The 16,731-nt window shown below is 41.0% G+C and overlaps 1 protein-coding gene across 3 annotated transcripts in view; it reads left to right on the top strand.

Annotated features, from left to right (window-relative positions):
• The window catches only part of RNF17 (ring finger protein 17), a 207,735-nt gene that overhangs the window by 62,728 nt on the left and 128,276 nt on the right, over positions 1-16,731 (top strand). For 2 of the 3 annotated variants that reach the window (XM_034758813.1, XM_034758812.1), the window contains exons 13-16: positions 1,148-1,437; positions 6,667-6,747; positions 8,711-8,872; positions 12,679-12,868. In XM_034758813.1, coding sequence (XP_034614704.1) covers positions 1,148-1,437; positions 6,667-6,747; positions 8,711-8,872; positions 12,679-12,868 — 723 coding nt within the window. The remainder of the gene's footprint in view (positions 1-1,147; positions 1,438-6,666; positions 6,748-8,710; positions 8,873-12,678; positions 12,869-16,731) is intronic. The other variant, XM_034758815.1, reaches the window with a different exon arrangement.

Below are 16,731 nucleotides of genomic sequence, written 5' to 3'. Positions count from 1 at the left end.
TGTTTAATACACCTCTACCCTGATATAACGCGACCCGATTTAACACGAATTCGGACATAACACGATAAAGCAGTGCTCCGGGGGGGGGGGGCTGCACACTCCGGCGGATCAAGGCAAGTTCAATATAATGCGGTTTCACCTATAACGCGGTAAGATTTTTTTGTCTCCTGAGAACAGCGTTATATCAGGTTAGAGGTGTATGTATTACTAGGTTTGGCAGAATTAGATTTATAATTTTGACAGGTAATATCAATACTTATTTTTAAGCATTGTTTTAGATTTTTTTATTTAAATTTTCCACAGTTACAGGAAATTACAAGGGTATGTCAGAAATAGGGACGGGTCAAACAATTTAATGACAGTAAACACTGAGATTTTAAAAAGTTTAAAGCTTCATGACAGTTAAAACACAAATTGACAACATCACATGTCAAAATATACCAAGTAAATATTCTTAAATAAAACTCCAATAAGTTCTCAAGCAGCATTGTAAATTTCAGTTATTATCAATGGAAATATTTTTTCCTAGGTTTGTGTGTATGGTGAAACTGACATTTGCCACATTTAACCATAAAAATAGAATCTTTCCAAGCCTTTGAATTACTATTATTCTGAGCATTTTAGGAAAGAACATTGTGAACATAAACTCTTCACTGCTAGAGTCAACAGTGAGGAAAAATAAGTATAACTTACCTTTCTGAGGATAGCAGGGATCTTCTGCAGGGGATAGAGATTTTAGGGTCTGTTCCAATCTGAAGAGCTATTGATCTTGGGGACATTCTGCTACATAAAGCCTAGATCTATCTTTCACAGTTTTGGGGGGAGTAAGACTGTGTTGAGCATATTAGGATTTGTTTGTTTTGGATCAGTGGTTGGCATGAGGAGGATTTCCTCCCTGTTTTTGTCTTAAGAAAGTTATTGCTCCATTGCTTTACATTGTTTTGAACCTTTAATGGATGTTAAGGATATCTTGAACTTTTGGAAGATTGCTTTTTATGTTTTTGTTTAAATAAAAAAAATTTTAGGTTCTTGAGACTAAGTCCCTGTATTTTATCATGGAATCATGATTGCTTAAAATAAAAATTCTGCTTTACGGTACCCTTCTGTGAAATGAAATCTGAATAAGTTAATATATTTCTCCAAATAGATGTTGCCCTGGAGATGATGGACAAAGCATTCTCATGGTCAGTAATCAGGGAGAAGTATCAAACTGTGACACTTATTTGTCGGTAGAAAAGAATAAATTTACAGCACTTGTCAGAGGTAATGAAGCAGAGACTCTTATACAGCAAGAACTTGATGTGCATACAGAAGTGAAAAATGTCCAGCTTTACCAATTAATTACAACACCCTCTCAAAAAAGTATTCTGACTTTACCCCAAACGATGTCTGGTCCTGATGTCATAATTGAAGAAATCATGGAAGATGACCAGGAAAGTGAGTTGCTTAATGTTTGTTAATTTGAACATATGACTATAATATCTTTTTTTAAATTAGTGTGTTTATCAAGACTAGCCCTTTTAGCACTCCGTTTGCTTCATATTTTGTTGTTGCTTTTTCTGTAGCTGAAATTTTTCCATTCAAGGTTCTGATCAGTATGGGTTCCTGGTCTTGATAGTTTCCATTGACCACTTGAGTCATCTCCTTTTAGAGTCTGGATCATTGGTTTTTGGAGATTCATCCTCCTGGCCTTTTCCCCCAGGTTTATTCTGGGCCTTCATACAGGCCAGTGTCTCGCTTTAACCAGTATCTGATTTAAGTCTCTCAGGTGATTGATTGCAGATGTGTATTCCACTTAAGTGTGCACATGCTCTGTGCACTGAAGCCAGGGAACTTTGCCTCACGGTATTTGTAGGGGTGGCGCTCGAGTCCTCTGGTCCATAGCTCCTCCAATGGTTATTTAAGGGCAGTACCATCCCCAACACCCCTCAGTTCCTTTTCAGTGCCCATGGCTTGAGTCGGAGTTTTCTGCGTGGTATTTCACTACATGCTTTCTGTGGGATGGTGTTCTGGGATTTTGCTGTATATAGTTCTAGTAGTACCTTTAGGTTTAGTTAGTAGTTAAGTAGATTGGGATGCTTTCACCAGGTTTTAGGCACCCCACATAACAGGCAGTGTTTATCTCTAATAGTGACCCCCATATTTGGAGCTTCTTGTGCATGGGGGAGGGTCATATTAAGGAAAGGTTCTCTATTTGTAAGTTGTTCAAAAAAAGAACGCAGGTGGCAAGAGATTTGCACCTTATGGAGCATGCCACGAGACCTGGTTCAGCACCGGGGACCTCCACAGATCATCTGGTCCCAGAGAGACCTTCTGAGCTGGCATGAAATGTTGTTCGAGGCCCAAAGTTGTATTTCTCTCTTAGGAAGAAGAGGGATTATTCTTCTTTCGGTCCTCTGAGGAAAAGGTCTCAGAAGATGGACCAGAGCCTATTCCATGGCTCTGAGAGAGTCCTCCTCTTTTTCTAAGAGGAGTGCAGACTGGTACCGTGATTACTCGAGCACACAAGATAGAGCTAGACCATCTAACCACTCTCTGGTGGGGTGGCTTCTGCGTTGCCATCGGATGACATCCAGGGTTCGGTGAGGTTGAAGACATTTTCTCCCTCATCATTGCTTTTGAGCACAGCTCCCAAAAGTTTTTGAGCACTCCTGTGGATCGCCATTGGTACCAAGTTTGGCACCACTCCTGCAGTAGGCGTAGGAGTGTGTACTGACCGCAATTGCCCTAACCTTGTCTTCTGTGGCCTCCTTGGAATCCTTGGGACATTCTTTGATAGGCAAGGTCCTGGTCCTCAGTCCAGGGCAAAGTCTCCAATCCTGTCTGTAGTGTCCCCTTTTGAGCCACCTACATTGCAGAAAGAGACTGGGGTTGCGCTCTCTGAAATAGTTCAGCCTGAACTGTGCTTGCAGGGGCAAGTGTTCCCGCAAGAGGCTCCATTGGCCCTGCTCCCTTCCTCTTCCTCCTCACTAGATGATTCTGTGGTGCCAGATTTTTCTTCTCCTGTGCTTAAGAATTTTAAGTCTTATCAGGATCTCCTGAGATGGATGGCTACAGCCTTGGACGTTCAGGCTGAGTTTGTTCAGGAGACTACCCATACATTGGTGGACATCCTCCAGTTGTCAGCCCCAGTGAGAGTAGCTGTCCCTATAAAAGAAGTGATTTTGAAACTTACAAAAACTCAGTGGCATACGCCAGCTTCTTAACCATCCACAGCAAAGTGTACTAATAGACAGTATTATGTCTCTGTGCAGGGTTTCGAGTGCCTCTAAATACATCCAATCTCTAATTCTCTAGGTATGGTGTTAGGAAATGTCAGATTATGGCAGGGGAGATAAGAGTCCATGCTTAAGGACAGAGTATACGAGGCTAGATTTGATGGGGAGAAAAAAATTATTCAGCCTTGTTTACAAATACGCATTGTGAATCAGCAGGCACTGTTGTCTAAATATCACTTTAAATGGGAAGCTATGTCCAGATTTACTGACAACTTGTCAGAATCCTCCAGGGAAGAGTTTAAGGGTGTTCTGGTGGAAGGCCATCTAGTAGCCAAGACATTGTTGCAGTCAGCACTTGGCATGGCAGATACAATTGATGCCACAATACTGGGAAAAGTAACTGCAGCCTTGTGGCAGCAGAACTTCGGCATAACCCCTGAGGTTCAACAGAGCATAAAGGATTTACCTTTGGATGGATGGGTTTTATTTTCTGGGAAAACCTGAGAAAATACTACATTCTTTTAAGGACTCCCATGGTAGATTACGTTCACTGGGAGTTTATTCCCCAGCCATAAAGAGATGTCATTATGGAGGTCGTCAACAAAAGCAGCAATACTGCCTGCAGTGATGCTTCCAGCAATTATCCTGCTGCGCTAGGCAGCAAGACGTCTACAGGAAAGGAAATAAGTCACAGAGGAGGGGGCCTTCTCAGTCCATTATTAACCAGCCAACCCGTCCTCTGCCAGCTTCGAGCATGCAGTCATTTTGACTTGTGTATTGAGAGCAGCATTCCAGTCATGGAGTTCCTGACGCCATCTCCAGAGTTTGGAGATGGGCTTGTCTTGCTTCTCAGTGCTTGGGAAACAATAACCGTGGACAAATTGGTGCTAAGCACTGTGGGAGCGGGTTAAGCCATCCAATTTCTGTCCATTTTCCCCCATCCCACCTTCCTACCCTGTCCCTTTTCAGGGATTCCTTTCATGAGGTACCGCTCCTTCAGTAGGTTCACACTCTGTGTGCTTTGGCAGCTATAGAGGAGGTTCCCCTGCAGAATCAGGGGAAGGGATTCTATTCCTGGTATTTCCTGAACCCCCAAGTCCTAGGATGCGGTGAGATCTATCCTTGATCTCTGCAGTCTCAACAAGTACTTCAAATACTCAAGTTTCTGAACCATTGTGTTTCATCACATTGACTTTTTGTTTCCTGTGCAGATTGCCTGGAGGGTCGGGCAGTCTCTCTCATACACTATTTCCAGTTGGATAACTGTCTGCATTATGTCGTTCATAGATTAGCTCATATCACTCCTCCACAGAGGCTTCGGGATCATTTGACGAGAACCCAAGCAATGTTGATCACGTTCCTCAGTGATGTTTCAATATTGGATATTTGCAGGGTTGCTACATGGTCTTCTCTATATACTTCCACTAAGTACTATGCTATTATGGCTGAGTCTAGATCAGATGCAAACTATGGGAAGGGAAGGTTGTTCTGCAGTCGTTCTTTAAGTAGATTCCAAGCCCTACCTCCTATGGCTTGTGAGTCACCTGAGTAGAATACACCTTTGCAACCAGTCAAAGAAAAACAACGAGGAGTCTGTGGCACTTGAGACTAACAAATTTATTTGGGTATAATCTTTTGTGGGCTAAAACCCACTTCATCAGATGCATGGAGTGAAAAATACAGTGTGTGTGTGTGTGTGTGTGTATGTATGTATGTATGTATGTATGTATGTATATATATATAATATATACACACAGCACATGAAAAGATGGAAGTTGCCTTACCAAGTGGGGGGGGGGGGGTCAGTAATTTTCCCTCTGATATTTACCCCTTCTTGCCATCTGTTGGGAATGGGCCACATCTACCCTAATTGAATTCGCCTCATTAGCACTGACCCCCTACTTGGTAAGGCAACTCCCATCTTTTCATGTGCTGTGTGTATATGTGTGTGTGTGTGTGTGTGTGTGTGTGTGTGTGTGTGTGTGTGTGTGTATATATATATATATATATATATACACACACTTGCTTACTGTATTTTTCACTCCATGCATCTGATGAAGTGGGTTTTAGCCCACAAAAGCTTATGCCCAAATAAATTTGTTAGCTTCTAAGGTGCCACAAGGACTCCTTGTTGTTTTTGCTGATACAGACTAACACGGCTATCACTCTGAAACCTGTCAAAGAAAAAAGTTACCTACCTGTACTGTAACTGTTCTTTTGAGATGTGGCTGCAGACTTGTTATTCCATGGCCTTCCATCCCCTCTCCATCAGAGTCTCAAATATTGACCTTCAATGAGAAGGAACTGAGGGGAATCTGGTGTTGCTGCTCTTAAATTGTCATGTGGAAGGGATATGGGCCAGAGGGTGTGAGCACCATCCTTACTGGTCTTGGAAGGCAAAGTTCTTTGCTGCATTGGACCCACATACACACCTGAGTGGCATACGTGTCTGCACCCAAATCTCGAAGAACAACAAGTAGCTAACAATCTCTTCCTATGTGAACCATATGTTGACTTGTTGAAAGCCTCCTGCTGCTGGTTCCAGGTTTCTGTTAACTGTTCTGTACTAAGATGTGTAGGACAGATTTTCCTACTTTGGCACGATTCCTGAAGCTGTCTAGTTATTTTCAGATTCTTATTCTTCCTCTTGCCTTCTCTCAAGTTTCCTTATTCTAAAGCTGAACAGGAAGATATGGAAAAGATGGTCGTTGATTTTTCTTATAACTGTTGTATATCCTGTAGCATATTTCACTTAAGCTATTACCACAACATAATTAACCTTTGAACCCTGTAAATATTTTCGCTGCTCCTGTGCTCACACTGATTGCACCCATTTTATTTACAAGCCCTTTTGGGAAGGGGATTGCAATCCCTTCCTTTGATTGGGTGCTCAAGCCTTTTAACTCACAACTGCTTGTTTTCCTAAGGTCAGAGTTAGTATACTGTTTACTCCATACATCAGAGTAATTGTCACCACTAAACAATTACATATGTCTTTATTTATGAAATAATTTGATAGTGGAAGATGTTGGTAAGTACACTTTACCGAGAGATGCTTTTGCCATGTCTTTAGAATCCAATTGCAGTCTCGTGGACCCAGCAGCAAAGTGTCTTGTGCCCAAATAGCTTAGTCTGAGAATAATTATGTGAGCAATAATGTACCACATGGGGATGGTGGTGGTTATATCTGATAACTGTATGACTCCAGAACATGGATGTATGATACCAAACCTAAGTGGTATAAACTTCATAATGAATTCAGATGTCTAAAATAACATCTTCAACAAATATAGCAGCTTTGACAAAAACAGTTTCTGTAACCAGTCCTACTGATCCTGTGGTGTTATACAGTATCCTTGCACATTCAGACTAGTGCATTCTTAGCTAGTAATTATTCCACTATTTCCATCAGTTATATCTAATTATATTAAACTCTTTTTTTTAAAAGCACATTCCACAGAATATCTTAAAGATACACATAAGAAAAATCTTTCCCAGAAAAAGGTTATACCTTTTGGACAAAGCGCAGGTAAGTCCCTCTCCTCTGGTAAACAGTTTCCTTGATATTCTTTAAAGTATATGTCATATTTAATCAGTATTCTTGATGTTTGTTGATAAACTGGAATGGACAAAGATCCTAATGTTGGAAAAATGAGATTGTGATTTTTAGGGGTGGTGGTCTTTATTTCGTAGTCCAAAAATCTCATTCTCTGAAGTCTGAATAATGATTTTTCAGGGTTTTAAGCAAGTAATCTATTTCAACCCATTGAGAGAAGAGGATGATCAGGACCGCTGTTCTTTTCCCAATGTAAGAATCCTTGTCCATTCTAGTTCACAATCTTTTAGACTAAAAATTTGTGTGTAGTTTGTGTACAGAATAATATTTTATACATTAACAATGTACTTAAAAGGCAAATCACTTTCTAACCGGTTGCACAAACAAGTCACTGCTGTCTTGGTTTACTTAAATTGTGGTTCTTCGAGTGCTTGCTCGTGTCTATTCTACGTTAGATGTGTGCATACTGCGTTCACCATTGCCAGAGATTTTTCCCTTAGTGGTATCCGTCCGGCTGGCTCTAGCGCCTATGAAAAGGACTATACTTAATCATAATCATGTATAGGCAGAGTATGACATGTTTAACCTTTTTAAATGCTGTCAACCTTCCTAATCACCTAGGGTAAGTTGATTTTTCAAAAGCGAATGGTGTGTAAACCAATATAGTGCTCTTTTTCTAACTTTGTGTATATTTCCAGTGCTTTGGATGTTGTTTATAGCTTTCTTAAGCTGCAGCAGAGTGAAAGTGGACCAGAGTTGTTTTGGTTTCCCCTGCTAATGCGAAATTTGTAGGCAACAGTAACAAGAATCAGATCATCTTCACTAAGCTGCTGTTTCCAAAGCTAGAGCAGCAGTAAAGGAAGGCATTAGAATTATTAGTTAGAAGGCTTAATATTTATCAGACACCACCCAAATGGAAGCTACAGAAAATGTCCAAGGATATCACACTGCTAGAGATTCCAGTGCTCTCCACTTTCTCAGTAGCTTGTAGGGTATTTGGCTCCCTGTGTCAGTGTTGCCCTTGAACAATGAGGGCCCCTCTTCTTAGTTCAGGCCTCTGTTTGAATTTTTTGTAAAGCGAGTATCTATCTCTGATTTTAAAATCGGGTATCTAGCTCAGTTTGAGCAAGCAGATGTGAGTGGATGAGTGTGAATTGGTATGACAGAGATTTTGAGGAAAGAAGTAATTTAGATTGTAAATTCTTTGGTGCAGGGACCTTTTTATTTGTTTATACAGCACCTAGCACAGCGGAGCCCTGATTCGTGATTGGAGCCTGTACATGTTAGCACAGTACTAGTAATAAATCCTAGAAAGAGAAAATATAGGGGGAAAAGTAGAGAACAGTGTAGGGAAAAAAAGATAAATGGAATCCAAGTGTGAAAGAGGGGTGAAAAGAGGAAACACACAGAAAATGACAGGAAAAGACGTACTATGATCCAAGAGGGAAAACAAGATATAGCAAAGGCAAGAGAAACAGTAATAAGTTATAATAAACATATTAAAACATTTTTGACAGTCTATTACAATGAAATATTCTACAGAATACTACAACTATTTTATAGAAGTGACACGGTGAAGCAATTATTTTTCACTCTTTGTAGTAGGTTTAGTCCTCAGGCTAATAGATGTCAGGTAAGTCTTTCAAACCCTGTTTATAGACATATGTAGTTTGTCTTCATGACCAACTCAGATATGTTTCTTCAGAGCACTGTTTAGAAGAGCACATCATCAAGGGGGTGATCATAGTAGTTAGCTTACCACTCTTTCATACTATCTGCTGATAACTTTAAAAACTTGTACTGTTGAAAAGTGTCATTGTGCCTGATCAGTATGCAATACAACAATAAAATTTGCCTAGGTGTGGATGTTTTATGTGCATCAGTGGGATATCAATAGATGTTTCATGTGTACTGTTTTCTGAACTGTTCTACACAGGTTCTCCAGAATTAGTTTTTGTCAGCCACGTAATAAACCCATGCCATTTCTATATTCGGAGATATTCACAGAGGAAAACAGCAATTTTTTTGGAAAAAAAGATGAATCACTTTTGTAGTAGTAAGAGTTCATACCTTAGTCCTTCAGACATTTTGGAACTAGGTAACTCAAATAATTTTCAAATACTTTAGTTAATTTACAATTCCATATTACAATATCTGTTTACAGTTTTACAGTTTTTATTCTCTATTAGTAGAATATGTTCAGCTAGTAAAATATCCTGTAACATTCTGGAGTGAATGTTCCTCTGGAGAGTCACTATTGAGCTGTGAGAGAAACAGAACACATTTTTCACCTGTTATATAAAGTTAAGCACTCAGATATATATTAAGTCACCTAAATGATAGTGGCCTGATCTTCAGAAGGTCTGGAGCACCCACACTTCTCTTGACTTGAGCAGGAGTTGCGTGCTTTGCACACCTGAAAATCCTGACACTTTTAGGTCACTGGCTATTGATTTAGCATCTGAATATAGCCATTAACTGGTGTGACTTTATTTTGTAATATATTGACTGAAAATAGATTGGGCCTGATTCATTCATTTTAGTGTATAAACCAACGTGTACTCTCATGGGAGCAATCTTCCTTTCTTATGGTTACCTGAGTCTGGAACTGTTACAGCAGTCAAAATAACCTATTACTAGATATATACCTTGTCCACATGTGATAGATGTTGACCACATCACTTAATGCACTTCAGGAGAGTTCTTTTATTGAATGGTGATTAGCGCAGTATAAGAACCAGAATAGATTGATGAGTAACTGGGATTTTATAATCTAGCAATTCAGTATTTTGCTTCCTAAAATTTGCAAAAACAAAGTTAAGTTTGGTGGCTGATGTGAAGTCTGGTTCAATTACCGAGTGAAGGATTATGTGGCAGTGAAGAACATATTGGATCTCTTAACTGCTAATTTCCAGACATTCTAAAGTTTGGGTTTTTAAAGCTGTAGAATTTTTATAAAGGAAACAATATAGTTGTTGGGTTTTATCTGGACTTTAACTTTGTAAAAAGAAACTTGTTTGCAACCTAATTCAGATTCTTTTTCAAGTGATGGTCTCTATGTGTATTCCACACATGGGTACACATACGCTCCATGCTCCTGAGATTGGAGATTTGTAACAAGGTGTGTCCATTGGTCCATGCCAGCACAGGTTTTTTTCTTCGTGGTGCTAACTGAGGGCACCTTATTACTGCCACATGGCCTGAATCAGAATCTTCTGTGTTCATAGATACCTTCATGCTTCTTTTAGCAAACCTGTTAATAAATTATAAATAGTTCTTAGTATGGTATTTTTTTAGTCTTTGATATAGTTCGGATAGTCTAATTCCCCCCGTCTAAGGGAATTTTCCCTGTGGACAAGGACTATACCCAGGGTTTAAGAATTGTATATACTTGGCCCCACTCCTTCTCAGTGAGCGACAAACACCAATGCTGCTTTTACTGCCTCAGCAAGGCTCACAAATCTGCTAAGTGTAGCATCTGTCACTCTTTCCTTCCTGAACACATGAGGGATAAGAGCTTCAACTAAAGAAGCATCTCATAGAGAGGGCCATGAGACCACAGTCAGATTCGAGCTGGGGAGAGCCCCCCGTATACTGGACTCAGTCGATGGCTCCCATCCAAACAGGAACTCAGGAGTCGAGGTTTCGATTGTTAAGCCCAAAGAACTGCTTCCCAGGGCTTCTCATAAGAGCAAAGGGCACTCTCACAAGCACATGGATAGGTGGTGTCATTGTGGTCTTCAAAATCTGCTTCCAAAAGAAAGGATTCCTCCCGGACTCCACCCAAGTTGGGTGAGTCTTTGCATGTAGGTCCTAAGAATTTAGTCTCGCTTAAATCTCATCAACATGAGAGCATGGTTCAAAGATGTACGGCTCCACAAGTACTGACTCTAGTGCCGATGCGTAAAACAAACCTACCAGCACAGTCTAAGAAGTCCAGGCTTGACACTGCATCAGTACTGGATGGCTCCTGGAAGGGACCATTAGATCCAACAGTCCTAACTAGAGGAACACACCTGTGCTCTGGGAAGGTCCAAAACCTTCATCTCCCCAAAAGACATCTTCACATATCCCTGTCTTCAATTCTTACTTCTTTCAAGTCCATCCTTATTCAGAGATATCCAGACACTGGAGGATGAATCTGCCAGAAGAGGACATGACTTTTCCCCTATACCTTCTGTGATCAGGAGCATCCATCTGCCAGTACCGATGGCTCTGCATTTGAGCAAGAACCTGCCTTCTCGTTGGCTGAGTTGGAAGTTCCAGACAAACCATTGTCTCTTTGTATGTGAGTTAGTCCAGACAGACTCTAGAACAGTGGTAGGCAACCCGTGGGCCGTACGCGGATCGTTTGTTTACATTTGCATGGCTGCGCGCAGCTCCCAGTGGCCACGGTTCGCCATTACCAGCCAGTGGGAGCTGTGGGAAGTGGCAGCCAGCACGTCCCTCCGGCCCGCGCCACTTCCTGAAGCTTCCATTGGCCTGGAACGGCAAACTGCAGTCACTGGGAGCTGCGGGCAGCCATGCAAATGTAAACAAATTGTCTGGTGGCCTGCCAGCGGATTACCCTGATGGTACACGTGCTGCCCACCACTGCTCTAGAAGTATAGAAGACCTGGGTTCTATCTACCCAAATATAACTATCCATGTACCCAGTGCCTTGGGATCCCCCTGACTGGTTGACTCTTTCTGCTGGTGTTACTGGCATTCTTGGGATCCCTATACTAAGCACCCCACATTTATACACAAACTGCTCTCTAGCGGGCAGTCTTAGCAAGTAGTTCTCCAGAGACTACAAGTGAAAGATATACAACTCTCTCTGAACGACATCTTGGCTCAGTGGGGAAAGCCATCTTGGGATCTCTTTGCCTCAGAGACAAACAAGAAATTAAATCTGTACTGCTCCAGAGCATCATTAGGTCAGGGCTCCAGTGGCGATGCCCTTCTGCTTCCCTGGATGGACCATGTGAGGTATGCCTTTCCTCCCATTCCCCTATTACCTCAAGCTTCTCAGAAGATTCATCAGGACAGGGCCCGGGTCATTCTCATTACACCCAATTGACCCAAACAGTTCTGATTTCTGGACCCCCTCTAAATGTCAGTCTGTTCTCCTTCCCAGAGACGTTCTCCTGAGTTAACTGCAAAATCAGACATTCCAACCTAGACCCCCTTCATCTTACAGCCTGGTATTTGGATAGAACTCAGACCTGGAGCACTCATGTTGAGAGGCTGTTCAAAGTATTCTCAACCACAGCAGAAATGTCTCCACCAGAAAATGCTACCTAGCTAAGTGGAGGTGTTTCTCTACCTGGATGTTACAGGAGAGATGTTAGTCCACACTGCCCGTTGTACTCTGTTATCCCCATGCGCACAAAACTGTGCAGGCACAGACTAGTGGATACTGCTTGCTACAAATTTCCTATCTCAGGCACAGGGAACACGTGTATCCATGCATGGAATACAGAGAATGGACGACATATCTTGAAGAACCTCCAGTTATAGGTAAGTAACCTCCATTTTCCATGTTTTGTTATGATCCCTGATAGATATAAAAGGGAAACTAGAAATACAAAATGGGAAAGACTCCTTTCTAAGCAATCACTGCAGAAAAGGATCTGATGGTTATAGTGGATCTCGGATTAAATGAACCAATGATTAAATACTATGGCTGAAAAAAAGGGAATATTCCTCTGAGATATATTAGCAGGAGTGTTGTAAGCAAGACATGAAAAGTAATTCTTCCACTCTGCTCAGCACTGATAAGGCCTGAACTAGCTATATGGTAAAATGTAAACCATGGAGGAATATACTAAAATGTAATGACAATTGCTTCTAAACTAAGATATTTAAGTCATGGATTTAGTTGGTTTAAAATTGTAGTGTTTTTTTTTAATCTTTATTTAGGTGCAAGAATCTTTATCAACAGTAAAGAAAATGGAATGTGGTGCCGTGGAACTATCACTGAGTTGATTCCTCTGGAAAGTAAAAATAAGGGAAAACACTGTGGTCCATTAAAATACAAAATTTATGATGTTGCAGTGATGCAAGTATTCATGGAAGACTTTGGGAATTCTGAAGTTTTAGTTGGTTCAGGGTATGATTATCTTCTAACTACATCTATGTCTTTGTGGATAAAAATAGTCTCTTGTTCCAAACTGTGGCATTTCAGCTGTTGGTTTCTGATGGGAATATGTACTATGAAAGTCCAATAAAACTACCTTTTCACAAATTGTGAAATACACAAATGACTGCTGTGTGACTTGCGTACAGCCGCATGCAGAAAAATATTATATAAAATACATTTCCTCAGAGGTTAATGTATATCTAAGTTACCGTACAAGACACGAATGTTTAAAATTGCAGACCTAGAAAATTCAGTGTCTGAACAAGATACATTTCTATGTTGCCACCTCTTGCAACTTTATTGCAAATATCATGATAATTGGTGTCTTTCTAAAAGCACTCACTCCTGTAATCATGACTACATGAGAATCTTGGCTTTCATTTAAAAAAAAAAAATGGTTTCTAGCCCTCATGGTTACAGTGAGAAGTTTGAAAATGTGATGAAGTGCATCCTTATGGGTCAAATCAAAAGGTAAATAAAAGGAACCTAAAATGTAGTCTGGGCTTTTTCTTTCTTTTTTTTTTTTTTTTTTTTTTTAAAGATTTGTAAACCAGTCTAACGGTTTTGAGGGGTTGATTCTTGGTTTTTAAACATTTGTAGTTTGCAATACTGCATTTCTCACAATTGTAACAATAAATTTGTCACTAACAGGCTAGATAGCGAAATTGTGGTTTTACAGGTCTTAAGAATGAATTGGGAAAACTAAAGTGATGCTGAAGCTTCTTACACTGCTTTTTCTAATGGCATCAAACCTCGGAAAGCATATGGCTCTGTCATGAGCATATATTCTATCTACTTTTTTATACTTGTGCCAATGAAGCCAAATTGAATTTTGCTTGTTTGATTTCTGTCAATGTATTAAGATGACCCCCCAATATTAAAAAAATGACTATTTTCCCTAGTCTCTGAACTGTTCTTGAGGGAGAGTGCTTAGCAGGGGTCAGAACAAACATAGTTCTTTATACTGATCATCAAATGAAAACTTATTTTAAGAAATAATATTCTAGTCTGGGAGCATAACGTAAAATATTATTCCATGGGCATGTTAGTGATAGAAAGATAAAGGGAAGGTGTCATTTGATTTGTAAAAAAATCTACAGAATCCGAATTTCAGTGGTGTCATCCTGCCCAGTTCCTCTAGTGGGGATAATTGTGTTGTTGGAAATGGGTCAAGTTGGGCATCATTCAAAAGCCCTTTTTCCCATTAACACAATGATGCCAAACCTAGAACAATTATGTGGGTACATATTCAAGAAAATGTTTTAAAATCAACTTTTTAAAAATTATATTTTAACATAGGTTGCATTGCTTACAAAAACACAAAAAGATATTGATCTTTGGTAATCCTAAGGAAGTTGGCCTTGGTATGTAGGACTGAAAACATTTATTAATCAGTTGTCATCAGTGTTTCAGTTTAGGGCACCATTGCTAGACACGTTGTCACACTGATCCTCGTCCATGCATATCTCTGTACAAAGCAGGTCAAACATTTGCAGGGTGGTGAGCATTTGATCTTTGCACACAACTATTTGACTAACTAAAGGATTGATTTGGGAGCAAATGGTATTTCACACATAACTGGTGTGATCAGTCCATCCTCCAAGACCTATCCATGCCAGTTAGGGGAGTGTTGTTTTGGATGTGTTCAATCATCCTGGAGCAATTCTGTTCCCCAGCAACCATAGGTGCCGACTCTGTGGGTGCTCTGGCCCCAGAGCACCCACGGAAAAAAATTGGTGGGTGCTGAGCACCCGCCAGCAGCTCCCTGTGGCCCTGCCCTGCCCCCCTGCTTCAACTCACCTCCGCTGCGAGCGCGCCACCGCATCCTGCTTCTCCTCCCTCCCAGCCCTTGCACCATAGGGCAGGGAGGGAGGGGGGGAGGAGGGGGAACACCCCGCGCTGGAGGAAGAGGCAGGGCTGGGTTGAGGATTTGGGGAAGGGATCCAATGGGGCAGGGAGGGGGCGGAGTTAGGGCGGAGACTTTGGGGATGGGGTTGGAATGGGGGCGGGGACAGGGAGGGGGTGGAGTCAGGTGTGGGGCATGGGCACCCACCGGCGCTGGAGAAAGTTGGCGCCGCTGCCAGCAGCAGGCATAAAAATGGAGTCTTGCCGAAGGCTTGGGTAGCATCTCCTATAGAGCACTAGAACAAACATATCCAGAGTTTAATAGCGTCTCTGTCTGTGCCATTGATGGCATGCAAGATAATTTTAGTTTGTCTTCTCATGCGAACTACAAAAAAAACACTTAATGTGAGGCAGCAACTTCATTATACTATGTGACAAGAGAATTCTTTGAGCAATTCTTTGCATACTGGAGCATGTTTCCTGGAAGGTATATGGTTAACTTGTCCTTCATGCGAGTCCTTCATGTGACAGTAGTTTTTTCACTGTAACTTTACTGAAGTTTGTAGAGTCAATGATTTTATGTTGGACAGGTGCAGTACCATGGAGTTTTTTCTTTGTGATATTTTAATTGATTCCTCTGTAAACGTGTCAAATGCTAGGTCATAATAAGTCCAGTATTTTCTCTATAGTTTATAATTAAGTGTTGAGACAAATTTTCGAAGGTGTTAAGAGTTTCTGGTTTGTTGCGTGCTTGTACCTCAGCCACACTATCTACGATTGCTACACTGAAAGGCCTGTACTGGTCATGTTGTCAGCAGGTGCTGGCTTAGGAAGACTATGCAAGATATTTGTTGGTTTGCTTTTCTCCCGGCGCACAGGCATTGTTCCAGTGCATTCAAACATTGATCATGGTACGATGGAGAACTCATATTTCCCAAAGTCTCACATATATCAGCATCACGCTGAGATCTGAAGACAATGAGGAGATGAGCGAACAATGGCCTGTCTGTGATTAGCTGTGTAATAGTCCCTTCCACCTTCATGCTGACTTTCTTCTTTGCATCTGAGCACATTTTAGTCTTTTCTTGGGTGGAGCCCATAGATTGACAGAGCCTTGGATAATTCTTTGGGTTTTGAAAGCTTCATACAAGTCATGACCCAATGTATCCATTCGACTGACACTTTTTTAGCTATCTCATCACTGAAGACTACTTCCATTGTGATATTAATGAGCTCCAGTCTGTCATATGCTGATGGGTTCCCAGTGCGACTAAGCTCATCCTGTAGCTTTAAAATTGCCCCTTGGCATTTAACAGCACCTAATTAGTCTACGCGGTGCTTGGTTACTTCTGGGGAAGTCATCCCATTTGTGCTTAATGTTTAGTTTGAAATTCAATGGAGTTCTGGGATTGTCAGGAAATACTGGGAAAGATCATTTGGATGCTGTGTGATGCCATCAACCCCCCCCCTCATGACTTGGATTGTTCTGTTTTTGTATTTTAGAGCTTCGTCTGTGCCAATTGCACATAGGGGATGTCAAGGCTGTATCCCCACTTTGAACTTTAGGGTACAAATGTAGGGGCCTGCATGAAAACTTCTAAGCTTAACTACCAGCTTAGCTCTGGTCCGCTACCACCATCCCAAGGCTAATTTCCTTCCCTGGGTAGCCTTGAGAGACCTTCACCAATTCCCTGGTGAATACAGATCCAACCCCCTTGGATCTTAAAACAAGGAGAAATTAACCATCCCCCCTTCTTTCTGCCACCAACTCCTGGTGAATACAGATCCAACCCCCTTGGATCTAAAACAAGGGAAAAAAATCAATCAGGTTCTTAAAAAGAAGGTATTTAATTAAAGAAAAAGGTAAAAATCATCTCTGTAAAATTAGTATGGAAAATAACTTTACAGGGTAATCAAACTTAAAGAGCTCTGAGGACTCCCCTGTAGTCTTAGGTTCAAAGTACAGCAAACAAAGATAAACACTCTAG

The sequence above is a fragment of the Trachemys scripta genome, chromosome 1 (assembly GCF_013100865.1).
Source record: "Trachemys scripta elegans isolate TJP31775 chromosome 1, CAS_Tse_1.0, whole genome shotgun sequence".
Classification (NCBI taxonomy): domain Eukaryota; kingdom Metazoa; phylum Chordata; order Testudines; family Emydidae; genus Trachemys; species Trachemys scripta.
This window is presented reverse-complemented; position numbering and strand designations above follow the sequence as displayed.